This window comes from Schistocerca nitens, chromosome 2 (assembly GCF_023898315.1).
Source record: "Schistocerca nitens isolate TAMUIC-IGC-003100 chromosome 2, iqSchNite1.1, whole genome shotgun sequence".
Classification (NCBI taxonomy): Eukaryota; Metazoa; Arthropoda; class Insecta; order Orthoptera; family Acrididae; genus Schistocerca; species Schistocerca nitens.
In genome coordinates, this window is record NC_064615.1 from 924,797,743 (window position 1) to 924,825,708 (window position 27,966).

The 27,966-nt window shown below is 42.4% G+C and overlaps 1 protein-coding gene across 1 annotated transcript in view; it reads left to right on the top strand.

Moving 5' to 3' along the window:
• The first annotated feature begins 10,646 nt into the window (after window positions 1-10,646).
• LOC126234711 (uncharacterized) overlaps window positions 10,647-27,966 on the top strand; it is a 29,636-nt gene continuing 12,316 nt past the window's right edge. The window contains exon 1 of the mRNA XM_049943458.1: window positions 10,647-10,713. Within this exon, the coding sequence (XP_049799415.1) occupies window positions 10,668-10,713 (46 nt within the window). The 5' untranslated portion in view covers window positions 10,647-10,667. The remainder of the gene's footprint in view (window positions 10,714-27,966) is intronic.

The window sequence follows — 27,966 nt, forward strand, 5'->3', positions numbered from 1 at the left end:
ATTAAATCATATCTCACTACAGCTCCTTCTCAACCAATTACTCCATCTGTTCTCTGTCATCCTTTAACACAGATGGATGTAGATTAGAGGCAGATGGGCCTCTGTTTTCTTGGAAAGCGTCAAATACAGTAGTGAACTCCTGTGTATCGCTGTTGCCTCAACAGACAGACAATAGAATGGCGCCTCGATGGAAAGGAAAGTGACTGTTTCCCTTGTTCATGGCACCTCCATGTCAACGATTTCTCGGATTCCTCTTGCTGTCGCATACTCGTTCCCATTTACAAGAATTGTTCTGTACCAGCCAGAAGACACGCAACTATTTCTTCAATTCCCACTCATTTCGGTGTATTTTTCCCTCAATTTATACATATTTTCCGTCATTTTTTGTAATTCCATCGATTTTATGTCACTTCTGCCCATACGAACATGATATCACTTCTCTTTCCGTGTTCTAAAATTGCTTGTAAATGTAGTACAACTGCACAACATCTACAGCAAATGCATTACTTTTCCGGTCGATCGGCATAGCATAACACTGTACTCGAAAGCATCCAGTCGACTCCTCCCACATAGTCTACATTTGCACTGCGTTTGCTCTGTTTTCTGTATGTCTGTGTATGTGCATGTGTCGCGGATGGCTACCAGGAGCCACAGTATACCCGAATTAGCGCTCAATTGTGGATCCGACACATGTTATATCCGGAGCGAGGTTCGGAGGCGGATCCATAATATGCCACCGCTGGGATAGGGTTTGTAGGTGGATCCGCCACACACAGTGTCTGGTGCGATGTTGGGATGCAGATCCACAATATATCACATCCAAGTTAGTGTTCGAGTGTGGATCTGCTGTGCATTATATCCAGAGCGATGTTCTGAGGTGGATCCACCACACATCACATCTCAGACAGGGCTCAAAGGTGGATCAACCACGCGTTACGTCCGAAGATCTGTTCTGTGTTGGAAGTTGGGTCAACCAGCGGTTATTTTTCTCTTTCTAAGACACTCACAAGAAACACGTATGAGACATGTCCACCCATCGCTGAGTTTCGCTCAGTATTGTTTCGTATCACCAGCAATCAGTTACTGACGAAGTATTTTACTTAGTAGTAGTGAATACATGATAGGTTCGCCTTGAGCATCAGGCTTGTAAAGTATGTGTGTTTGTGTGAGACATGTGCAAAGAATGTGACTGTGTCCATTCATAAGGAAAGTTTGAATTTATGCAGAATACTGCGGTAGCCGCAAGGGGAATGAAGGATTTTTTTAAATGGGAGAAGTATGTCAAGTCATAAGAATGCTACAGATCTTTCTACTTCCAGAGTCACTGCATTCAACAGAGGGTATTTCCGGTACATTTATAATTGTGGAATGCCGTTCAATTGAGACCACGATCGCAATATATAATTGTACGTACAATGGTAAAATATATGTGGCCTGTTCCTAGGTCGATTTTGTCTGGTGTGCGAGGAGTACGATTAGGTGGTGGTCTGTGGCGGGAATGATTCACATTACCAGCCAACGACAGGGGCCGTCGAAATGGAAAGACCGACTGGAGCACAGGAACGCAGCTGACTTAACTGTGCCGCCCTCTAGACAGCTGAATAATGAACCAATATTCACTATGTGTTGGACAGCCTTCTTGATCACGTTTGTTCTCCACGGAAATCTGAGCAGATACAATATGGATATGTGTTTTCTCTGAACCAGTATTCCCTGCCACATTAATTGTGCAATTGACTGCTTTTGCACATTTCCCACATTTATTTGGATGAGAGGATTTCGATTGTTGTGAGTGCTTCTAGCAGATGAAAGGCAGGTGAATGACAAGTTTGCTGGTTCTATAGACATCAGAAGCACCTTAATTACTTTGTAAATTATAGGGATCATTTGGAATCTGTTTCATCACTGACATTGTTATTCGCGAGTGGCAATATCAGGTTTCTCTACTTTTTCCCAGTTTTCACGTGAAGACCTTTGCAGACAGGATAAGTTTCTAGTTACTCAGTGGTTTACAGCACGCTGCACCTTGCTAGAGTTTTGGGTTTCTAGAGAAACAACTTCCAGCCTATATCATTGGAACTATACTGTGCAAGCGATACTGCTACACTAGAAATATTGCTGAGTGCTTGATATCGAGACGTATCGTGAAAGTGGTACAATATACTGGTAACCCATTAGAAAATACATATGTTCTTAAAATCCCAGAGTCTGGAGATGGGTGTAGCAAGCAAGTAAGCAAGCAGGTCGGGACCAAATCAGTAACGCCTTTGTGCCAAGGGGAACTGACAACAGATCAGAGGGTCACGTTGGTCCACTGATGGTGCTCTGGTCACACATCGGGCCAGTGTGTGTGTGGGGGTGAATGTCGGTCGAAGTAGATGACCTACCACACTTGCTGGAGATATCTGAGGTAGCAAAGACTCTGCACAGTCCATGTGCTTAGCTTATCTGTCTTCGTGGCATATATAAGAGTGTCCGATGGTCGATAGCTATATGCAGGATGCGGAAGTGATAATTTTGTATGGCGCAGGATACGAATTGCGTGTTTACTACATTGATACGGTATGTGGTGATATATAGCTAGACAGAAGATCGGTTTCACGCTGAAATATTCAAGCTTCTGTTGTCAGTGGCAGATCAGTGTAATTGAGGAAGTGTCTTCTAATATTTGACCATCTGGAGACCACTTCTGCAGGGTTTAACGGTCAGTGCAATAAGGCGAGCTTTACAAAACAGTTTTGCCGCCGAAAGTCTCGTCTGCAGAAAAATAAATGCGGACAGTGCATTCAGACCAGCCGCATAGATGATTTGGCAGGTAAATTCAGTAAGAGCCAACTACAATACTCTATTCATTCACAAGACATTCTTTGTGCTGGGACACAAGAGCCTCTGTGGACTGGTTCAAACAAGATGGGGCAAGGTATCTACGGAAAGTTCTGAGAATAACGTGGTGTCTCCCTCTTTGTTCAGCTGTTCATGCCATCAAACTTCCTAACAGATTAAAACTGTGTGCCAGACCGAGACTCGAACTCGGGAACTTTGCCTTTCGCAGGCAAGTGTTCTGCCATCTGAGCTACCCAAGCACGACTCACTCCTGGTCCTCACAGCTTTACTTCCTCCAGTACCTCGTCTCCTACCTTCCAAACTTTACAGAAGCTCTCCTGCGAACCTTGTAGGCCTAGCACTCCTGAAAGAAAGAATATTGCGGAGACATGGCATAGCTACAGCCTGGAGGATGTTTCCAGAGTGAGATTTTCACTCTGCAGCGGAGTGTGCGCTGATATGAAACTTCCTGGCAGATTAAAACTCTGTGCCGGACCCAGACTCGAACTCGGGACATTTGCCTTTCGCAGGCAACTGCTCTGCCATCTGTAAAGTTTGGAAGGTAGGAGACAAGGTACTGGCGGAAGTAAAGCTGTGAGGATGGGGCGTGAGTCGTGCTTGGGCGGCTCAGATGGCAGAGCACTTGCCCGTGAAAGGCAAAGGTCCCGAGCCCGAGTTCGAGTCTCGGTCCGGCAGACAATGTTAATCTCCCAGGGAGTTTCATATCAGCGCACACTACGTTTCAGTGTGAAAATCTCATTCTATTCATGACACGTTGAAGCACTCCGTCCATTTCTGGATGGATGCTGTCCCTCATTCACCATTGTTGTGTTATTACCTCTCCAGACCAAGAGCTGTAGTTCACCGAAAATTCCAGCCATTTTTCTCTTCTGCAAGACAGTGCTTCAAATTATGTTTGCATAGTTGTCTGATATTCCTGTCAGTGCTTAAACAGTGCCCTCTTTCCAAACAATAACAATTATTTTATGATTAACAGTGTTCTTGGTAGTGTGCACATACATGATGAAGGCTTTTAGCAGTGAGAATGGTTACCGTTTCCGAGACGTGTGTAGAAAGCAGGATACGATTTCCAGGAAAGGTAGCAAGGGATGCGTCGTTAGAACCATCTGAAATAATTCATTAGGTGTTATTCTTGACGATTTTCGTAAACACGTCCTTTTAGGGCAAGAATTTCCATGAAAACAAGATGAGAAGCGATGGAAACTCCTTCAGCAACAAAAGCAACCATTAACTATTACTGCGACAATTTACGATTTTCAAGAGGGAGATTTGGCTCTTATTTACGCAGACATGTGACATCAGTATAACACTGATAACTTCTTATTTGTGCCTGTGAGGGTGAGCCGCTATGCAAACATCTCATTCGGTGCTGGACCCGCAGTTCTGAAAGCTATACATCAGCCACTATGGCTTGGTAAACACGTGTGCAGGCAGATACTTCTCGCATGTACGACTGGCTGTCCCATTAGAATCACTAGGAAGAATGTTTCCAGTCTTCATTCCACCGCCGGCCGCGGTGACCGTGCGGTTCTAGGCGCTTCAGTCCGGAACCGCGGGACTGCTACGGTCGCAGGTTCGAATCCTGCCTCGGGCATGGATGTGTATGATGTCCTTAGGTTAGTTAGGTTTAAGTAGTTCTAAGTTCTAGGGGACTAATGACTTAAGATGTTAAGTCATATAGTGCTCAGAGCCATTTGAACCATTTTTTTTCATTCCACCTTGGAAATCTGTAGGGAACAGTTTGCTGATACATCGTGGACGAATTTCTTACCAATAGTACGAAAGGTGTTCTATAAGCAATGAGTGTTTGTGCATTGCATTATTTCGGTTGTTTAAGCGTTGCAAGTGTGTTTGCACAAAGTAATACATGCATTATTTTTTTCAATTTTACATGTGGTGAATGCGTCTGTGCATCAGTATACTATATGATTTCGGTAATTTACGAGTATTTTGGAGGTCTGTGGGATGTGCAGTCCATTATTTCGACAGTTTACAATTAGTGAGTGTGTTTGCAGAGCCTTGTACATGCATTGTTTTGACAATTTACGAGTTCATTGCATGCCTATACGTCAGTGTTCCGCATTTTTCGGTAATTTACTACTCTTTTGCGGGTCTGTTGTCTGTGCAATGCATTATTTCGACAGTTTTCAGTTAGTGAGCATGTTTAGAGCGTTATCTATGCATTATTTTGACACTTTATGGGTTGGTTTCAAGTCTGATTTACGAATGCTCTGCAGTTCTGTAGGTTATTTATTTTGATTCCAAGCATGTCAGTGCAAGTGTTTTGTATCAGCGTGATAAATATACTATGTGGAATTCATCCCTAAGTAAATTGTTACAACTTCCCACTGAAAAGATGAATAACTTAAGCTCCTTCCTCTCGCCAACAAATGGATACAAACTAAGTCCTTTTCCCCCCATTTTTCGCCAGAGCGCCGTGGGATGACAGTGCTCTCTGGTGGCAGTACTGTATACTAGGTCAGTTGGACTCCAGACCTTATGGTGAACACACTAGATGGAGATACTTCCTATAACAGCTCAAATTCAGTAAATAAACAATGCAAGCAAAGTAAAGACATACAACCATCCTCTCCAGCAGCCCAGCACAGGGTGTCCTTTCCCTGCCAATTCCAGGGAATAGGTGGTGGTTGGATAACTTAGGTTAGTGGAGGTAGCCCAAGTAACATATTTTCCTGCCAAAATTTGCCTGCCAGCTTCTTAGGTTAGTGGAGGTAGCCCAAGTGACATTTTTCCTACCAGATTTTGAACTTCCTGCCATTTTGTTGGTGGGCGGTGGGCGGGGTGGAGTGGGGTGGGATGGGGTTAGGTTTGTCGAGGTAGCCCAATTGACCTATTTTCCCGACAAAATTTGAACTTTGCGCCATGACCTTACTGTGATGTTGCCACACGTATCGCCGCCATCTTGGATACGCCATCTTGAATAAATTTGGCAATAGTGCAGAGTGGTGACTTTGACCTACTACTAAAGCTGTTAATTGTGTGCTTTCTTCTTAGAAAATTTTTTCATCGCATCTTTATAGTCTAGTTTTTTTTGTGATGTTGGAATTCAAGGAGAGTATGGCAAGATAAATGGCACACTTCACTATTTTTGTTATTGCATACAACACTGTTACACTGCACCTTAATCCACTCTAATGTTTCCGACTCGAGTTGACACAAGCTGGATGTGTCCTGTCACTCATTTTAGTTAATACGAAAATGAAACTCAAAAATTTAACACTGGCAATTGCATTCCTTATAGTTTCAAACTAAATCGAAGTGTCAGCTAATTGGGCGCCTGTTAGAATGGCTGGCGATATTTTCTTTGAATTTAATGTTTGAATGGGCATGACTGAGTGCCGACGCCGACACTGGTTATCGGCATCTCCCATCAAAAAGCTTAACTGCGAGCAACGAGAATTTTCTTCCTAACGTCTGCCACATGAGAGAAGGCACGACACTTAGTAGTGGATTATGGGGTTGTTGCCAATGTTATTCATACCCATTTCATTCAGAGCTAAGTTCGCATTCTCTTTTCAAGATTTGTGATTTAAAATGTCTTGAATAAATAATAGCTGCTTATAAGCTACAACCTAATATCCGCCGCTCCCTAAAATCGACCCCCTAGGTGGCTACCTTGTCTGCCTGGGCCTAAATACGCCTCTGCATGTGAGCAAAGTTTTTCACGTCGATATTATTCTATCCAGAACCCTAACCATATGTTCGCCTTGTAGGCAGATCAGTCCAGGATCGTATAAAAAGGCTGAAGAGTGCAAGTACTTACAGTAATGTTCATGTCTCCTGTGAAATACAATAGTCTTGTAATAACTGAGGGGATCACCTGCCATTCTATATCCTGAAAGTTTTTCTGATTTTACACTGAAGGCACTTACTTCGTAACAATTCATGAGTTATTTTTAGTGAGCAATAGTACATCCTCTTTCGCAGACAGTCATTGTGTTACGACGTTGGCCCAATAGCTCACTCTCGCCAATACCGCATAAAAAAGTACATTAAAGTGCTTAGAAACTCTGTAGTTTATCTGAAAAGTGTAGGGTTTATCTGATTATTTGGAACCTGTATTTCTCAACTAATTACATGAGAATTTAGTTTTTAAGAGAGTCACGAACTTTTAGCACGGTAAAAGTATATTTCATGCGATGAATAATTTCCAGGTGAATGTTCGCATCTCTACTTCTAGTGAGTGTTTGAAAGAAGGAGAAGAGTTAAAGAAAGCGTGACTCCGGCTTCCTATATACAAGATTCTACAAGTATAGCAGTGTGGAAATGGACGAGGACGTAGATGAAGATGAAAGAAGGAGAAGTGTTAAAGAAAGCGTGACTCCGGCTTCCTATATACAAGAATCTACAAGTATAGCAGTGTGGAAATGGATGAGAACGTAGATGAAGATGAAATGGGAGATATGATGCGTGAAGAATTTGACAGAGCACTGTAAGACCTAAGTTGAAACAAGGCTCCGTCAATAGACAACATTCCACTTGAAATACTGATATCCTTGGGAGAGATACCTGTGACAAAGCTCTTCCATCTGGTAAACAAGATGTAAGAGACAGGTGAAATACCTTAAGACCTCAAGAACAATGTAATAATTCCAATCCCCAAGACAAGAGATGTTGACTAGTGTGAAAATTTCCAAACTATCAATTCAGTAAGTCATGGCTGCAAAATAGTAACACGAATTCTTTAAAAAAGTATGAAGCCGACTTTGGGGCAGATCAGTTTGGATTTCGTAGAAATTTTGGAACACGCGAGGCAATACTGACCAAAGGACTTACCTTGGAAGATAGGTTGAGGAAAGGCAAACCTAAGTTTATAGCATTTGTAGAAAAAGCTTTAAACAATGTTTACTGGAATACTCTGTTTCTAATTCTGAAGATGAGAGGTGTAAAATAGAGGGAGGAAAAGGCTATTTACAATTTGTACAGAAACCAGATGGTTTCAAAAATGTTCAAATGTGTGTGGAATGTTATGGGACTTAACTGCTAAGGTCATCAGTCCCTAAGCTTACACACTACTTAACCTAAATTATCCTAAGGACAAACACACACACCCATGCCCGTGGGAGGACTCGAACCTCCGCCAGGATCAGCCGCACAGTCCATGACTGCAGCGCTTAGATCGCTTTTTTTTTTTTTTTTTTTTTTTTTTTTTTTTGTAAATCTCATTTTGTTCGCTTTTGTTCGTCGCATCTGCTCGGGGCGGACGTCGTAAGACATCCGTTTAAGTTCGTTGTTGATCTAGTGAAAGGTGGCTACACTGAGTCACAGCGCCAGAGATTGCGCCAAACAGTTTTATTTCGCCGCCTCCACTGACAGTAGTTGTTCAGAGAATGTCGAGGGCAGTGGTAGTTCAGAAGTTGTCGTGGGTAGTGCTTGCTGAGAGGATGTTGATAGCTGTATTAGTTGAGGCCATGTCGTGTGCAGTTGTTTTGACGGGCTAGACAGCAGATGTTGTTCGAATGTGGATGTTGTAATGATCAGAGTATATTTTTCGTCAATATATATGAAGGTAAAAAAATTTTTTTTAATTTCAAATTTCCTAACTAACAATGTCTCTTGGTCACAGGTTCAGTCAACAAAGCATCTGGCTTGTGTTCATGTATTAGAGTGTAATTCTGGTTTCTATGTGCAATTATAGTATTTCTGTTTTTGTTAATTACTTCACTGTAAATGGTGTTTAAAATATCTTGTCTTATTGAGAAAGAACCGTGCCAGATGTGTACGTTGAATCACACTTCCACACACAGAACAGTTACACTTGTGCTTTGTTGTTTCGTAGCTTTTGTTTCGTAACTTTTATAGTTGCTGGGGACTTAATTAATTAATTGTGTTAACGGAAATTTCCTTTCATTCTTTGTCGTTATTCTATGCAGTCAGATTGCGGAGTAATACTAGTCAGGGCCAACCGGTTACGAGACTTCGTAATCGGACAAACAGCGACTAAAAATTAAAATTATTTGCATTTTATTTAATTAAGCCCCCATACACTATTAGCTCAGTTGTTTTATTACAGAGGGCAGCTACCCCTCTGACCGAGCACGCTGAGCTACCGTGCCGGCACCGCTCCGCTAATCCCGCGCGGCCCGGATGGTTTATAGGAGTCAAGGGGCATGAAAGGGAAGCAGTGGGCGAGAAGGGAGTGAGACAGGGTTGTAGCCTATCCCTGACGTTGTTTAATTTGTTTACTGAGCAAGCAGTAAAGGAAATAAAAGAAAAAAAATTGGAGTAAGTATTAAAATCCATGGAGAAGAAATAAAAACTTTGAGCTTTGCCCACGACTTCGTAGTTCTGTCAGCGACAGCAAAGGATGTGGAAGAGCAGCTGAACGGAATGGACAGTATCTTGAAAGGAGGATATAAGACAAACATCGACAAAAGCAAAACGAGGATAATGGAATGTAGTAGAATTACATCAGGTGATGCTGAGGGAATTAGATTAGGAAATGAGACGCTTAAAGTAGTAAATGAGTTTTGCTGTTTTGGGAGCAAAATAACTGATGATGGTCGAAGTAGAGAGGATATAAAATGTAGACTGGCTATGGCGAGGAAACCGTTTCTGAAGAAGAGAAACTTGTCAACATCGAGTATAGACTTAAGTGTCAGGAAGTCTTTTCTAAAAGTATTTGTGTGGAGTGTAGCCATGTAAGGAAGTGAAACATGGGCGATAAACAGTGTAGACAAGAAGAGAATAGAAGCTTTCGAAATGTGGTGTTACAGAAGAATGCTGAAGATTAGATGGGTAGATCACGTAACTAATGAGGAGGTACTGAATAGAATAGGGGAGAAGAGGAATATGTGGCACAACTTGACTAGAAGAAGGGACACGTTCTGAGGCATCAAGGGATCACCAATTATTACTGGAGGGAATCGTGGAGCGTAAAAATCGTAGAGGGAGACCAAGAGATGAGAACAGTAAGCAGGTTCAGAAAGATGTTGATTCCACTAGTTATTCGGAGGTTAACAGGCTTGGACAGGATAGAGTAGGATGGAGAGCTGCAGCAAACCAGTCTCTGGACCGAAGACGACATCAACAACAGCAATGTGGTAGTCGATTCGGATTAAACAACAAAATGTTTCCATCATCGACCGTGGCGCGACACCGTGTATCAAAATTACGTCGAGAAAGAACTTCGTAGCCCTTTTACATCGTAAAGTTAATGTCAAAAATCCTAATGATTATGCTTCCTTTACTTAATCTCGGTACATATGGACTATTTTTCTGTATGAAAATAACGTGGTACAGTATTTTCAGCGAACACAATTGACGACTATGGAAGTCGATGGAATGACTTACAAATAATGCAGCTTTATATAACAGCCAGTGTTCCTTATAATACGACTTATTTAGTTTATAACTAGGAATGAAACCAAAGAAATTCTCCAACGGCATACACACTTTTAAAACTTCCCAACGACGTAATTACCTATGACTCCTGTTGATAGTGGCAAGTAGGCTAAGGTTTCCTTGTCAGCCTTTATCGCAGTACTGATGCATGCAGTAACTCAACGTCTAGAAAAAAAACATCTAAAAGTAGAGTTTGTACCTCGTAATATTTCTATTATCGGGCTTACCCGGGTAGACATGCAACTCTCTTATGATAACGGACAAGGAATTTCGATTTAACTTTTGTTTAAACATGGTGTGGATAATCAGAAGCAAAATACAAGATACCTCACGGACATGCAATTTGCAAGTAATTATCACTATTATGCACATTTTTCCGCTTAAATTTGCATTCCGAAGCAGTGGGCGATTCCCTGTATATATAGGGCTGTGTTACGGACTCTTGTCTATCATTCGCCATGCAGAAGGCATTCATCTTTGTCGTCGTGGTCGTCGCCTGTGTCGGTAAGGTAGCTGTTCCAGCAGCGCATAATAATGTTTATGTGAGGTGGACCTGCATCTCCTAACACTAGAGTTTTAACTGTGTGTTTATTCAGTGTGGCGGATAAATACAAAGTGATGTTTTATATTTAACTAAAGGCCAAAATGTGATGAGGTGAGACTCAACCGCAAGGACCGTAATCACTTGTCTTAAATTTCTTCAGAATTACATTGATTTCCATTCGTGTTTCTCATGCAGTGACATTTTGCGATTGTGCTGCATCATTTCATCCCTAAGCTTGTCTGTGACATGATTTTTGTTCTTCCCTCACATGACATAAAACGAAAATTTTGTCTTTGGCACCATAGCGCTACCTTTATTACCGTATCCAAGTCGTAAAGTAAGGAGACAGTTAAAGGAAGAATGACAGTAGCATCACATATGGCATACACATCATTAAGTAGAAAACCAATTTGGGAAAAAGGTTAATTACTAATGAATAACTTAAGTATTATAAGAGAGGAAGCCATTTGAAATTATATGAGAGAAGACTAACTTTTACAAAGATTAAAAATGGATTGCAATGTTCACTTAACACTTAACTAATTTGTGATGGCTTTACCTTTACGCATTTGAGTAAGTGTAGCTCATGTGGCCAAAGCCCGATAGATTATCCCATGAATGGCTTTAAAAATCAGACACAGTAATTTAATGTTGGGTGAGAACGAGGTGAGAATGGCATCTATCTTTAAAATAAATGGGCAATACTACTGTAGTTTTTGGTACTGATGCAGGAGTTACGACAGAGATAACAAATATCTTATACAAGTTTAACAAGGAATTAATTATTTGATATTTCAAATGGCTCTGAGCACTATGGGACTTAACTTCTAAGGTCATCAGTCCCCTAGAACTTAGAACTACTTAAACCTAACTGACCTAAGGACATCACACACATCCATGCCCGAGGCAGGATTCGAACCTGCGACCGTAGCGGTCACGCGGTTCCAGAATGAAGCGCCTAGAACCGCACGGCCACACCGGCCGGCCATTTGATATTTCATAAATAATGTTAATGATACATCGTCTCATCAGAACTATCCGCACATCCCAATATAGGGCTATTGCTGAAGTGACCACTAGAAGGCACGAGAGGCAGACCAGCCAGTATATGAGGAGGCAAATATCGTATTGTACGCAGAGAAGCAGTTACAGCAGAATCTGTTAGTCAGGAGAGCTCAGCGACTGTGAATGCTCACTAGCCCCTGGACGTCATCTACGAGGATGCGCTGAAAAGAAATGTCTCCGATTTTTTTTATGAGAAAACTCTTAAAAGTTTTTACACAGAAACACCGCTATTAATATTCTGTCTCTTACATTCTTCAAGTTTACATATGTATTTCTCAACGTAACCACCTTGGAGACATTTACATCTACATAGATACTAAGCAGATCATATTTAAGTGCCTGGCAGAGGGTTCATCGAACCACTTTCACAGTTCTCTATCATTCCATTCTCGCACAACGCATGGAAAAAACGAACACCTGTATCTTTCCGTGCGAGCTCTGATTTTCCTTATTTTATCGTGATGATAGTTTCTCCCTATGTAGGTAGGTGTCAACAAAAGATATTCGCATTCGGAGGAGAAAGTTGGTGATTGGAATTTCATCAGAAGATTCCACCGCAACGACAAACGCCTTTGTTTTAATGATGTCCACCCCAAATCCTGTGCTATTTCTGTGACACTGTGTCCCCTATTCATCTATAATACAAAACGTGCTGCCCTTCTTGGAACTATCTCTATGTACTCCGTCAACACTCTCTGGTAAGCATCCTACACCGCACAGCAGTTTTCTAAAAGAGGACGGACAGGCGTAGTATAGGCACTCTCTTCAGTAGATCTGTTACATTTTCTAAGAGTCCTGCCAATAAAACGCAGTCTTCGGTTAGTCTTCCTCATATTTCCTGTTTTCCTTCGTATTTAAGTTATTCGCAGTTGTGATTCCTAGGTATTTAGATGAATTTACGGTCTTTAGATTTGACTGATTTATCGTGCAACAGTAGTTAACGGATTCCTCTTACCACTGATGTGCATTATTGCGCCAATGATAACTGTTAAGACGATAATGGTTCAAATAAATGTTCTTAGTTGAATACAATATGATAGTACTATTATCAGGGCAAATTTTTGCCGTGTTATTAGCGTTAAGCAGTTATTTCAGCTTGAAGCTCAATAGTAATCTGGATCTGATTATTATTGAACGAATAAATTCTCTTTCTCATACTACTGGATATGTTATTTGAATCATCAGAATTGAAAATAAAAGTATTGTCCTCACACTTTTCGTTATTTAGCGTCACCTGCCAATTTTCGCACCTTACCTTTTCTAAATCGTTTTGCAGTTTGTTTTGATCTTCTGATTCCTTTACTAGACGATAAACACAGCGTCATCTGCAAACAATCTAAGACGGCTGCTCGGATTCTCCCCCAAATCGTTTGTATAGATCAGGAACAGCAAAAGGCCTATAACTCTATTTTGGGGAATGCCAGAATTCACTTCCGCTTTACTCGATGACTTTTCGTCAGTTACTACGAACTGTGACCTCTATTACAGAAAATTAAGAATACAGTCACATAAATGAGACATATTCCATAAGCAAGCAATTTCACGTGAAGCCCCTTGTGTGGTACAGTGTCAAAAGCCTTTCGGAAAACGGGAAATACGGAATCAATTTCAAATCCCTTGTCAATAGCACTCAGCACATCGTGAAAGTAAAGAGCTAGTTGTGTTTTACAAGAACGATGTTTTCTAAATCCGTGATGACTGTGTGTCAATGGACCCTTTTCATCGAGGTAATTCATAACGTTCGAACACAATATATGTTCCAAAATCCTGCTGCATATCGACGTTAATCATATGGGCCTGTAACTTAGTGGATTACTCCTACTACCTTTCTTGAATGTACACACGAAAACATTCCTCCCAGTGAGAGATCAGTTTGTTGACGGACCCACAACCTCATCTCTTATTGCAGCGCTTCGCAACTATCAAAGTAAAGTAATTGAATGTGTTCTTTAAGTTTTGAAAACAAATGAAAATCGGATGGCGTCAAGTCGGAACTGTATGGAAAATGATCGATGACAGTCACCACAAGCCGTCGGATTGTTGCAGGCGTCACTGCGCTTATGTGTGGTCTGCCATTGTTATGCAGAGGGACAGGGTGTTTCACGTATCTTCGAATTCGAAACTCGGCTAAAATATTCTGATTCCGACGCACCGACGTGTTTACATTACATACAGTCACGTTACACGCTACAATTCGGAGCGCTCTAGCGGCTGAGGGCTGCAAATATGTAGATATCAAGAATAATGATGTAGAATGTTAGTAACATTTGTTTCATTTAAAAATTTCTAACAGTTTTCACATAAAAAATTTGGAGGTATCACTTTTCAGTACGCCCCCTTAAGTAACAAGTCCATCAGTTGCATTTCAAGCCTTGTAAAGCTACCCAAGGCGGCTGTTGGTGACGTGATTGTGAAGTGGAAACTCGAAGGAACAATCACAGTTAAACCAAGACCAAGGGGACCACTTGTCCTGATGGACAGGGACAGTAGAGCATTGTGGAGGGTCGTTGTGAAAAATCGCATGAAATCAGCGAAAGGAATCACTCGTGAACTCCAAAGTTCTACCATCACTGTAGCTAGGATAGAGGGTTAAAAATAGTGAGGTACAATGGTAAAACAGTTCCTCATAAGCCCCACACGTCTGTAGGTAGTGCTGAGTGACGCTTCTGATGTTGGAAAGAGCGACTTCACTGTACAATGAACAACTGGCAACGAACGATTAGGACTTAAGAATCAAACTGTAGCCTGTAGCAATCCGGTGGATGGGTCTGAGTATCGCAAAAGCCTAGAGAACTTTACCCCCGACCGTGTGCAGCGCCAGCACTGAAGAGCGAAGTGAATCGCACAAGGGTGTAAAATGATGAGCCAAAACGTTATGCCCACTTTCTTAATAGCTTGTTTGTCTGTTTTGGAGCGAAATAAATAACTCATTCTGTATATCAGGGATCTAACAGTTTGTTGGTACGTTTGTGGACGTGTGTGGCATTAGATGTCTACTCACAGGTCGTGTAATTCTCGTAAATAACGGGCCGCAGATTGCATACGCGTTGATGGCGCACGATTTGGACTCAGGCGGGATCCATAGGACATCGGGTGAATTTGATCATCATCGTGAGTTCATTATACCGTTCTTCATACTACCGTATCAAGGTTCCGGCTCCGAGATAAGGACAATTACACTGCTTAAAGATACCGTCACCGTTGGGGAAGACATCAACATGGAGGGATGCAGATGGTTCGCAGTTGTCAGCGTATCTTCCATTACTACCACAGCTCCTCCGCGCTCGCAGGAGAATGTCTCCCATAGCATAATACTGATCCCATGAACCTGCGTCCTCGGCGCTCTGTACGTTTCGAGCCGTCGTTCACCTCGATGACGGCGCTTGTGGAGATGACCAGCGACTTAGTGTAGCAAAAATTTAATTTCGTCGAAGAGCCAATACGTTTCCATTGATCGACGGTCGTATCCCGATGGTCCCGCGCCCACTGAAATCGTAACTGACGCTGCCTTTGGGTCATCATGTGAACACGTATCAGAGGTCTGCTGAGGAGCTCCATGTTCAACAATGTGCGATGAACGGTGTGGTCTGAAACACTTGTGCGTGCGCCAGCATTGTGCTATTTCGGCTGAGATGGCACAGACCACCATGTATCCTACTTTACAAAGCAGACAAGCCTCCGAACCCTACGTTCTGAATGAAGAGTCGTGGACGTCCAACCATTTAGCGCCTAGTGGTAGTTTCACTGTCCTACATCTTTCCGTAGACGCTCATGACAGTAGCAGGTGAACATTGGAACAGGTTCACCGTTTTCGAGATACTCGTTCACAGGCGCTGCATGCAAAGAATCTGTCCTTTGTCAAAGTTGCTTATCTCAATGGATTTCCCATTTGCAGTCCATAGCTGCGCCATGGTAAACCCCTGTCCGTGTCTGCTTCGCTAACATACATTCGTTATCGCGTCACATGCCCGAAACACCTCCAGGCGGCATCCAACATCGCGATGGGCAGTGGTCATACTATTTGGCTCATTAGTGTATTTCATGATCAGGCTGCGGTTCACTTAGTGCGCTTCAGAAAACACTGAACGCACATTTTACAATGAGAACCATTCCCGATATAGAATTTCCTGTTCACAATCACGACCCGAACCCAACATAACACCTTTGGGATGGGTCAGGACGCCGACTTTTCTCCAGATCCCAGCGTCCAACATCACTGCCTTCCCCCGTTTGCGCCATTGAGGAAGAATGAACCGCCATTGCTTCACAAACATTCAGACACCTCAACGAAAAATTAATAGCGTGCTTTGATTTTGGGTGTTCTACCGAACTAATGATTCCATTTTACAAATTCAGTGCATCTTACTGATTTTATGGATTTAGTGCATTTATTTAGCACACAAAATGGAAATACGGGTTACAACTCTGCAAAACACCCGGAAGCACGTTGTTAACCAATCCTGCCCAGACCTCACTGAAAGTGTCCCTAGCAGAGTCCAAGCCTTCATGGAGGCAAAGGATGGGCCCACCATTTATGTGCATTAATAGGTGTCCGAATGCTTTTGAACAGGTGCTTTGCATACGCAGATGCAATTCCGGCCTCAACAACGAGGTGTACCGCGTCAGTTTTGTTAATTCAAATGTTATTTCCTTCTTAAAGTGAGAAAAAGAAAATGCGAACAGCTACTTTTAGTATTTCGACGCTATCCTTCGCCATATTCGCCACGTGTCTCGACAGTCGTTCCTACAGCAGTTACATTCGCACGCTAAGCACTCGGGGTCCAGCTGAGTTGTCCATGAGGCTGCTTCTCTTGCTGGAATGGTTCGAACCTAAGAATTCAAAGCTTTTACGGACTCCCTCCCACTTTTGTGACAGCATTCTGTGGTGTCACTCTCGTTCTCATGTACGCAACGAATAGGCTGTGAGATCTGTGGAGGAGAGTGTTGTACCTGGAATATAATGTACCTAGGAACACCTCATGTTTCCTAGTCAATGTTCAATCTAGTGACCCATTTCAGAATCATATGGAGGAACGCGTATTAGAGACCACAATAAGCAGCTACCGGAATTTTCTACCGTTTATGTTGTCACACGTGAGGTTGTATTTTGTGCAGCGTTTGTAAATATTATGAGTTTACATACTTCAGCACTGCATAAAATTTTAAAGTTATACGATCTTGTTAATCCTTCAGTTGTAGAGTATTACGGCGAATACAATTCTATATGTTTTAAAAACTAATTACAGAACATGTGGATTGTTATGACATACGTTACTAGCTCAGACGTGAACTATTATCTACATCGAAACGGAATGTCTTCTCCCATGGAACACGTGCTACGGGCAAGTGAACTGAGTTTCCTTACTTTCTTAATAATTTTCCTGTCTCGAAAATGAAAATTGGGGCTGGGGACCATTGGCATACTCATCACAAGTATAGACATACTGTAAGTATCCTACAGTACAGGGTCAACATTTGGACGTTATACACTTCCTACAGATCAGACAAATGTAGAAAATTGGTTGGTTCTGTTTGCATTACGGGGCTTATGGAGGCATCATATACACTCCTGGAAATTGAAATAAGAACACCGTGAATTCATTGTCCCAGGAAGGGGAAACTTTATTGACACATTCCTGGGGTCAGATACATCACATGATCACACTGACAGAACCACAGGCACATAGACACAGGCAACAGAGCATGCACAATGTCGGCACTAGTACAGTGTATATCCACCTTTCGCAGCAATGCAGGCTGCTATTCTCCCATGGAGACGATCGTAGAGATGCTGGATGTAGTCCTGTGGAACGGCTTGCCATGCCATTTCCACCTGGCGCCTCAGTTGGACCAGCGTTCGTGCTGGACGTGCAGACCGCGTGAGACGACGCTTCATCCAGTCCCAAACATGCTCAATGGGGGACAGATCCGGAGATCTTGCTGGCCAGGGTAGTTGACTTACACCTTCTAGAGCACGTTGGGTGGCACGGGATACATGCGGACGTGCATTGTCCTGTTGGAACAGCAAGTTCCCTTGCCGGTCTAGGAATGGTAGAACGATGGGTTCGATGACGGTTTCGATGTACCGTGCACTATTCAGTGTCCCCTCGACAATCACCAGTGGTGTACGGCCAGTGTAGGAGATCGCTCCCCACACCATGATGCCGGGTGTTGGCCCTGTGTGCCTCGGTCGTATGCAGTCCTGATTGTGGTGCTCACCTGCACGGCGCCAAACACGCATACGACCATCATTGGCACCAAGGCAGAAGCGACTCTCATCGCTGAAGACGACACGTCTCCATTCGTCCCTCCATTCACGCCTGTCGCGACACCACTGGAGGCGGGCTGCACGATGTTGGGGCGTGAGCGGAAGACGGCCTAACGGTGTGCGGGACCGTAGCCCAGCTTCATGGAGACGGTTGCGAATGGTCCTCGCCGATACCCCAGGAGCAACAGTGTCCCTAATTTGCTGGGAAGTGGCGGTGCGGTCCCCTACGGCACTGCGTAGGATCCTACGGTCTTGGCGTGCATCCGTGCGTCGCTGCGGTCCGGTCCCAGGTCGACGGGCACGTGCACCTTCCGCCGACCACTGGCGACAACATCGATGTACTGTGGAGACCTCACGCCCCACGTGTTGAGCAATTCGGCGGTACGTCCACCCGGCCTCCCTCATGCCCACTATACGCCCTCGCTCAAAGTCCGTCAACTGCACATACGGTTCACGTCCACGCTGTCGCGGCATGCTACCAGTGTTAAAGACTGCGATGGAGCTCCGTATGCCACGGCAAACTGGCTGACACTGACGGCGGCGGTGCACAAATGCTGCGCAACCAGCGCCATTCGACAGCCAACTACGCGGTTCCTGGTGTGTCCGCTGTGCCGTGCGTGTGATCATTGCTTGTACAGCCCTCTCGCAGTGTCCGGAGCAAGTATGGTGGGTCTGACACACCGGTGTCAATGTGTTCTTTTTTCCATTTCCAGGAGTGTAGTTCATGAACGGTTCCTGAGAAAACAAGAAAAAGAGTTTTACACCATGTTTGCGCCGTCAGCAGTAGACTTCTGAATAACTAACCCCGGCAAATTTTTCGAATTTTAACGTTATATTCTCTATGCATTTATCTTCCCGTTTTAAAAATCTTTATCCTTTATCGCGAAACACCCTAAAAACAGGTTTTTGGATACTAAACCTATCCATGGATTTCAGGACGGCTAAGTACAGAATATGGCTGTAATTGTTTATGTATATTCCTATGATCTCGATCTCGAACAAACTCGAAAATTTTCTTCATATCTTCATCCGTTTCCGAAATACGAATATTCAAATTTACTCTACTTGTACACTTAAAATAACACATAAAGTCCTGTGTTAGGCTAAAACATAGTTTATAAAGTGACGCAGCTCTAAGAAACATGCTGTAAAGTCTGTCTGGTGTCATCAGAAGGGTTCAGGGAACCCCAAGTCATAGTACTGAAGCAGATGCTAAATTTTTGTAGGCGTGAAATCCGCTCTGAGGTGTAAAACTAGTTTTGCTTTATTTCAGTTTCACGTAAGTAAATTATTAAAATTTTGCTCGCCCATAAAGTTCTTTTCACATAAGTGACATGCCTTGCTGTAGTAGAGAAAAGAAGAAAACCAGAGAAAAAATGGTAAAGGCCCCCCATCGGAGCACAAGTATATGAAATGCTCCTGTTTATTTAAAAGACTTTGACTGGGAAGTGCAATATCATCAGCTGTCTCTATCTTCCTCAGCACCTTTAAGGATTCTTCCAAAAATTCACGCTTCTTCATGCAGAGAGAGAAGTAGACAGTGGCAATGGGAAAGAGACCGAGCCGGCAGCGATGGCCGAGCGGTTCTAGGCGCTTCAGTCCGGAACCGCGCGACTGCTACGGTCGCAGGTTCGAATCCTGCCTCGGGCAGGATGTTAAGTCCCATAGTGCTCAGAGCCATATTTGAAAGAGGCCGCAAAATAATAAATACTGGAAAACGGTAGACAATGGTTGTATTATAAAAAGAGCGAAGAAGAGAATGGTGGTGTGAGAGAAAGAGAGGGACAAGTTGGCAGCGGATCATAGTTGACATTGACAGAACAGTGCTAGGAAAAGAGTGAAGGAGACATTGCAAGTGGGAGGGAGGTAATGAGGAGGAATAGAAAGCCGCGCGGGGTTAGCCGAGCGGTCTCGGGCGCTGCAGTCATGGACTGTGCGGCTGGTCCCGGCGGAGGTTCGAGTCCTCCCTCGGGCGTGGGTGTGTGTGTTTGTCTTTAGGATAATTTAGGTTCAGTAGTGTGTAAGCTTAGGGACTGATGACCATAGCAGTTAAGTCCCAAAACCAGTGATAATGAGAGGAAGGGTCTATGACAATGACAACGAGGAAGAGAGAGATAATGACAGTGAAAAGAGAGACCAATATTGGAAAGGAATGAATGGCATACTAGAATTAAAAGAGAGCAAGAGACAGATAGGGACAATGAAGGGAAACAATAGTATTAGGGCAGAATGAAAGAGACAGTGAGAGAGAGATACACAGCGATATGGACAATGACTTGGGCTGAATGTGTGGTGAAAAAGAGAAGGTCGGTGGGAATGGGTACGAGCGACCTAGAGCAATATACTGGTTGGTGTAAGCGAGTTGCATTTAGGAGAGCTTGTGGGAATGGAAGTGAGTTACATGTTTGAAAGACCGCGAATATGTTCACATGCCTAAATTTTAGTGAATATTTTTAAAGGTGCTGAGGAAGGTAGAATGAGGCAGCTGGTACCCGACTTATAAATCAGAGACTTTTAAATAGGAAAATACTTGCCCTTCTTGTGCTCTGATAAGAGCATTTTTCCGCTAGTACTTTTTCAAAAGGATTTTAACTCGTGTCTGCTGTTTGATAATACTTCTATGTAATTTTCTTTCACTTCGTGAATGTTGGTGTGTATCACATAGATTGTTAAATTCAGCACTGACAAGATATTCTCGATTAAAGCACTTTGTTCCTATGTGTGTGACCATGCTGAACCTTGGAACAAATTTTCACATTTGGGAAAAGTTTACTTCCGCGGAGAAATTATTGTAATTTCAGAAAAAGCCTGCAGCATAGATAATGTGAATGCTATTATTTGTAAATGAAATCAGAAAATATATTAAAGCTTTGTTACAGGTAAGCCAGAGGAGAAAACGTGAAAAGCCTCCCAGTGTGGAGCACTTTCCACAGCAAATACATATTTTTGTGAATGAAGTATCTATTTCATAGAGTCTGTCTGCAGGAAGTTACATAGTGAGGTCATTATTACTGCATCAGTTCTGTCACTGAAGACTCTATTACACGGCAAAAAAAAACGTAATAGGTAAAAAATATGTAAACACAATGTACGATAAAATTCTGATATCACAGTTTTCATTTTATTTTTTACTGATTGATAAATCTGTCCTCGCAAGATTAGATCTATCTGGCCCTCTATTACATACAAGTAGGCATTTTATGTTATGTCCCTTACGACACATTTGCTATCAGAAATCTTATATCTAATCTGCGATAAAACACTTAGATATAAGAGAAACATGAATTTTGCAAACTGTTGGACGGCAAAGGACTTGGAAGGGCAGTTTAACAGAACGGATACTGTCTTGAAAAGCGGTTATAAGAGAATGGCAACATAAGAAAAACAACGGTGACGGAATGTTGTCGATTTAAATCAGTAGAAGTTGAGGGAATTAATTAGGAAATGAGTACGAAAATTAGCAGTTCAGTGACTAGTAGATGTGTTATTTTGGCAACACAATAACTGATGATGGGCGAAGCAGAGAAGATAAAATGTAGACTAGCACATAGAAGAAAAGCATTTCTGAATACATAAAATTGTTACTACCGAATATAAATTTGAGCGTTATTAATTATTTTCTGAAGGTCGCTTTGGGAAACTGGCACTCAGATGATAAGCAGTTTAGCCGAGAAGAGAATAGATGATTTTGAAGTGTGGTACTACAGAAAAATGACAAAAATTATATGTGTATATTCGATAACTAGTGAGGGGGTACTGAATTGAAGAAAAGCATAAAGAAGTACTGTAACCAGCCACACGTTTTTATTGTACCGTTACTAGTTTCAGGCCTTTTCATAAAAATTGTTATTAAAGCTGAAGAACATACGTGGTAACACTAAGGTTAGAACTTCAACAAGCTCATAAATTTCAGGTAGACTGAGCTCTTTATATGCAAACCAGTTATTTTTATTTACTAAGATTGTTTTTTTACCGGCATATTTGCATTTAAATTAACGATATTGAAGGATTTTAATCTGGCCTGTTTAGCATGTGAATGAATTTGATGTTTTCTGAAAGCTCGCAGCTGTTCTTTACACAAATACTGTATTCAAATACAAAGCCCTTGGTGAGCACCTCGTTAAGATTTTAACTGATATTGTAGAAATGGCTCTTTCACTAGTTTACAGTCAGACGTATAAAATAATGTTCTTTGTGAATCTGTGGTTCCGATCGAAGCTTGGGGCTGATTGGTTCATTATTGTGCGTTCAGATTTTTCAGTTGAGGTTAAGGGGAAGTTGCATTCTTCGAGGTCTGTCATGTTTTTCGGAATTAATTTCCTTTATGTTGTTGATTCTGAAGAGTCGAGTGTCTTATTTAAATAGTCGGCTGCATAAATTATTACTTCAGAGCTTCCTTCTTCTGATGTAACTACAAGTGTTTTATTCTTCTCTTCTGCACTGCACTGTCCCCAAACATCACAACAGAATTAGAAATAAACACAGAGACAAAAATATATCCAAGAAAAAATGAAGCAGCACTTTATTAGCACAAACAGTTCCTCCAAACTCTATGAAATATGACTGCATACCATTCACTGCTAATTTGCCATATTGAACTGCAAACTCATTCCGTGGCAAAAATATGAAAATTAATTTCTCCACAAACAATAAAATGAAAGAAAATTTTTGACAACTTAAATTTAAAATCTGAAATACACCAAAGGTCTGGCATTTAAAATTATATTATTCTGTGTGCCCCAAATTTTACATTCGAACTGTACGAGTTTCAACGTACGATACGGTAAACACATGGATGCTCTCAGGCTCAACAACCTAAACACGTCAAATTTAGCTATTTAGTTGGACCAACTCATAAACACAGAGATAAGCATCGAAGAAACTTTATAGACATAACATTTTACCGAAAAAGGAGTACAAAACAGTGGCTCTGAGCACTATGCGACTTAACTTCTGAGGTCTTCAGTCGCCTAGAACTTAGAACTAATTAAACCTAACTAACCTAAGGACATCACACACATCCATTCCCGAGGCACGATTATAACCTGCGACCGTAGCGGTCGCTCGGCTCCAGACTGCAGCGCCTAGAACCGCACGGCCACTCCGGCCGGCGAAAAAGGAGTAAAGATGAATTTGTTAGAGGAATTATAAACATATAACTACATTCACAATAAACGTGACTGCATATTGAATGATCAACTAGAATTAAAAAACATATGTATCTTCAAACTTTCATACACTTCCTATAACCTAAATTGATTGAAATAATGCTTAACTTACAGAGATAAAATTCTACATAGGCAATTACCACTATCTTTCACACCTAAATAATTAAATATACAGGGTGTTACAAACTTTCAGGAAACATTCCTCACACACAAATAAAGAAAAGATGTTATGTGGAGATGTGTCCGGAAACGCTTACTTTCCATGTTAGAGCTCATTTTAGTTTCGTCAGTACCTTCTCGATTCACCGCCAGTTGGCCAAATTGAAGGAAGGTAATGTTGACTTCGGTGGTTGTGTTGACATGCGACTCATTTCTCTACAGTACTAGCATCAAGCACATCAGTAAGCAGCATCAACAGGTTAGTGTTCATCACGAACGAGGTTTTGCAGTCAGTGCAATGTTTACAATTGCGGAGTTGGCAGATGCACATTTGATGTATGATTAGGCAGATGCCCATTTGATGTATGATTAGCACGGGGCAATAGTCATGGCGCGGTACGTTTGTATCGAGACAGATTTCCAGAACGAAAGTGTCCCGACAGGAAGACGTTCGAAGCAATTGATCGGCGTCTTAGGGAGCATGGAACATTCCAGCCTATGACTCGCGACTGGGGAAGACCTAGAACGACGAGGACACCTGCAATGGACGAGGCAATTCTTCGTGCAGGTGACGATAACCCGAATGTCAGCGTCAGAGAAGTTGTTGCTGTACAAGGTAACGTGGACCACGTCACTATATGGAGAGTGCTACTGGAGAACCAGTTGTTTCCGTACCATGTAAAGCGCGTGCAGGCACTATCAGCAGCTGATTGGCCTCCACGGGTACACTTCTGCGAATGGTTCATCCAACCATGTGTCAATCCTCATTTCATTGCAAATGTTCTCTTTACGGATGAGGCTTCATTCCAATGTAATCAAATTGTAAATTTTCACAATCAACATGTGTGGGCTGACGAGAATCCGCACGCAATTGTGCAGTCACGTCATCAACACAGATTTTCTGTGAACGTTTGGGCAGGCATTGTTGTGATGTCTTGATTGGGCTCCATGTTCTTCCACCTACGCTCAATGGAGCACGTTATCATGATTTCATACGGGATAGTCTACATGTGCTGCTAGAACATGTGCCTTTACAAATACGACACAACATGTGGTTCATGCACGATGGAGCTCCTGCACATTTCAGTCGAAGTGCTCGTACGCTTCTCAACAACAGATTCGGTGACCGATGGATTGGTAGAAGCGTTCCATGGCCTCCACGCTCTCCTGACCTCAACCCTCTTGACTTTCATTTATGGGGGCATTTGAAATCTCTTGTCTACACAACCCCGGTACCAAATGTAGAGACTCTTCGTGCTCGTATTGTGGACGGCTGTGATACAATACGCCATTCTCCAGGGCTGCATCAGCGCATCAGGGACTCCATGCGACGGAGGGTGGATGTATGTATCCTCGCTAACGGATGACATTTCGAACATTTCCTGTAACAAAGTGTTTGAAGACACGCTGGTACGTTCTGTTGCTGTGTGTTTCCATTCCATGATAAATGTGATTTGAAGAGAAATAATAAAATGAGCTCTAACATGGAAAGTAAGCGTTTCCGGACACATGTCCACATAACATATTTTCTTTCTTTGTGTGTGAGGAATATTTCCTGAAAGTTTGGCCGTACCTTTTTTGTAACACCTTGTACAACTATATTAAAATTATGTGTATTACGAAGAAGTGTGTTGGCAATAATACCAGTACTGAACCAACCATATCTGTACACATTTGACGGTGTTTGTCACATCAGAGCAGTAGCCGATGTAAACAAATGTATCCGGCATCTTGTATTTAGTTCAGTTCAATGATCAGCATATATCGCAAAAGAAAAGCAAACGTCTTTCCTATAATACGTATCGGAGGGCTTTCCAGGAAGTAAGAGCATTGCGTAGAGCGTATATAAGAGTAAAGCTATGTAACCACTAAAAGTTTGTTATAATTTAGGACGCAAATGAAAAACCTTTTGTAAACAAAGCTATCACAGAAACTTTGTTACATTATGGTCACAAAGAAGTCGACGATACCATCTGACGATGTGTTCAGGGCCAGAACTGGTAATGATACAATAAAAACAGTTCAAAATAGTTGTGGCTGGTAGTAGTATTTCAAACAGTGTAATTTACGAAAACGGCTGCGGTGTTCTCTTACCAGAATGGATAAAATAATAGTATTTGTCGACGTACAGTAGACCACAAGAAAACTGAAAGTAGTTTTACTTCAAAGCACGAGCAGCAGTGGGCATGAACGAAGAGAGTGAATGGAAGCGATTGTGTAAGAAAAGAATGGAAAAGGAAGCATAACGGGGAGAAGACGGGAGCATTTAATTACTGTTTCATAGCAAGAAACTGAATATATTTGTTCCTCCTTTTTAGGTGCGCCAAAGGAAGTGATTAATTTTTTTCGTAAATACAAGGGGGCACTGAATTGTGTGGAGCGTGTAGCGTAGCTTGTTGAAGAGGCAGGCAGCAGCAACAGAGAATGAGTTTGCGAATGATTTTGTTTTATAGGCAGACACCGCTGGCGTTCAAGATCAGTTACTCCTTGTATAATACAGCTATGATGATGCGACAGGTACGTGGCCTTTGATGCAAAGAAGTATCGGGTTTCATTCACTCTGAAGAGTCGAAGATGTACGGACAGCTTACGGTAGTCACGTAATAACAGTCCTTTCTGAGACTGCGAGAAAGTTACGTGGATATTGACGAATGTTGGAGACGTAATGCACACAGTTATTAACAGTTTGTTCTAAACGTGTAGAGTTTACAGTCTCGCGCCATACTGGATTATATCGCAGTAACGGAGGTTCAGGAGATCGGATGACTGCAAGCGGGAGTCTTTCTGCGCGTGGCGGCAGTGATTTCTGTCCAGCGGAATTGCCCACTCAAGTCTCACCCGTAACGTTCGCGTTTACTGACATGGTTTTTGGATACCGGAGCTGAACATACAATTTGGGACTAATTAATTTCTGGTGGTGTACTGAAGGTAGTTAGGATTTCATCATATTTAGTTCTCGGTCTTGCACCACCGAAGACAGATCGCTATTCATCTGGACAGTGGCTGCATTGAAATCTACTGGTGTGGCTCTCGAGTGAAGCTGGAGGACGTCTGCACAGAAAGGAAAGTTAACAGGCCGACAGAACAGATGAGAAGACGTTGACACGCAAGGAGAATAAAAGTTATCCTAGGACTGAGCTCTGGGAAACTCCTGTGAGAACATGCCTCCAGTAAGGCTCTCCACTCGCACAGACCACACGCTATTCTCTGGTTCTCAGGTAGCTTTCAGTTCACTTTAGTATGTTACGGGAATATTTTATCTGCCTCGGCAGTGTATCAATTTTGATGGCATTCTGTTATGTGTGACGTACTTCAGCTCATCCAGTACTCCAATTTGCCCACGATTTGTGCTCTGGTATTTACGAATCCGAACTGATGTATGACATAAGTGTTGTATTTACATAAACATTCAGTCAGTTGATCGTGATCAATATATTCCCATACTCTGGATACAGTGGGTGATGTGTTGTAAGGATGTACCCGTTGGCTATTTCATTCTAACTGGGTCTTAATGTCGACAACGGCTGGGGAAGCCACACACCATGTCGTATGAAGGTGCTACTATTGCGTTCCTACCGCTTACTTCTAAAATTGATTGAAATTTAAGTGCAGGATCGCCACCAGCCCATAGCCTACTCTGTACGTAAATAAAAAGAAAGCTGGACTGGAAAAGGTTACACAATTGCATTCATTGGTTTCAAGGTTCTCTTCGTGAATAATCAACAAAGCTTAAACTATGCAGCCACACAGAATTAATAAAACAGAATAATTTCAAATAAAGTGGTTCAATAGAGGAGCTTTGACTAAGTATGCAGAACACATGGGGATAAAACGTTAAGAAAATTATTTATCAATGAAGCCAAGGTGGTGTGCTCATGGAAGGACAATGTACACAAAATTTTTCTGGTGCCTCAACGTAAAACCACACGATAATTTAATCATGACCTAGTAACTCACAATTTCAGATCGCACATTCATTCGCAGAAATATAGAATAAGACATGCTGGGATAAGAACTCCGCCAACGCTAAATAAATGAAACTGCAGCAAGGAGGTTGGTACCGACTGCGTGGTTATCGTCAAATATGAATCGAAAGCAAGATAATTTGTACACAATTCGGTAAATAGGAAAACAGCATACGAGTTCCCGCCGAAAGTACAACGGATCCAAGGAAACGCTACTGAAATGAAAATACGGTCAAATTTATCCGCGAAAGCCAACTGCTTCAGCAAACCAAACTAATATTCAATTACATATACACTCCTGGAAATGGAAAAAAGAACACATTGACACCGGTGTGTCAGACCCACCATAATTGCTCCGGACACTGCGAGAGGGCTGTACAAGCAATGATCACACGCACGGCACAGCGGACACACCAGGAACCGCGGTGTTGGCCGTCGAATGGCGCTACCTGCGCAGCATTTGTGCACCGCCGCCGTCAGTGTCAGCCAGTTTGCCGTGGCATACGGAGCTCCATCGCAGTCTTTAACACTGGTAGCATGCCGCGACAGCGTGGACGTGAACCGTATGTGCAGTTGACGGACTTTGAG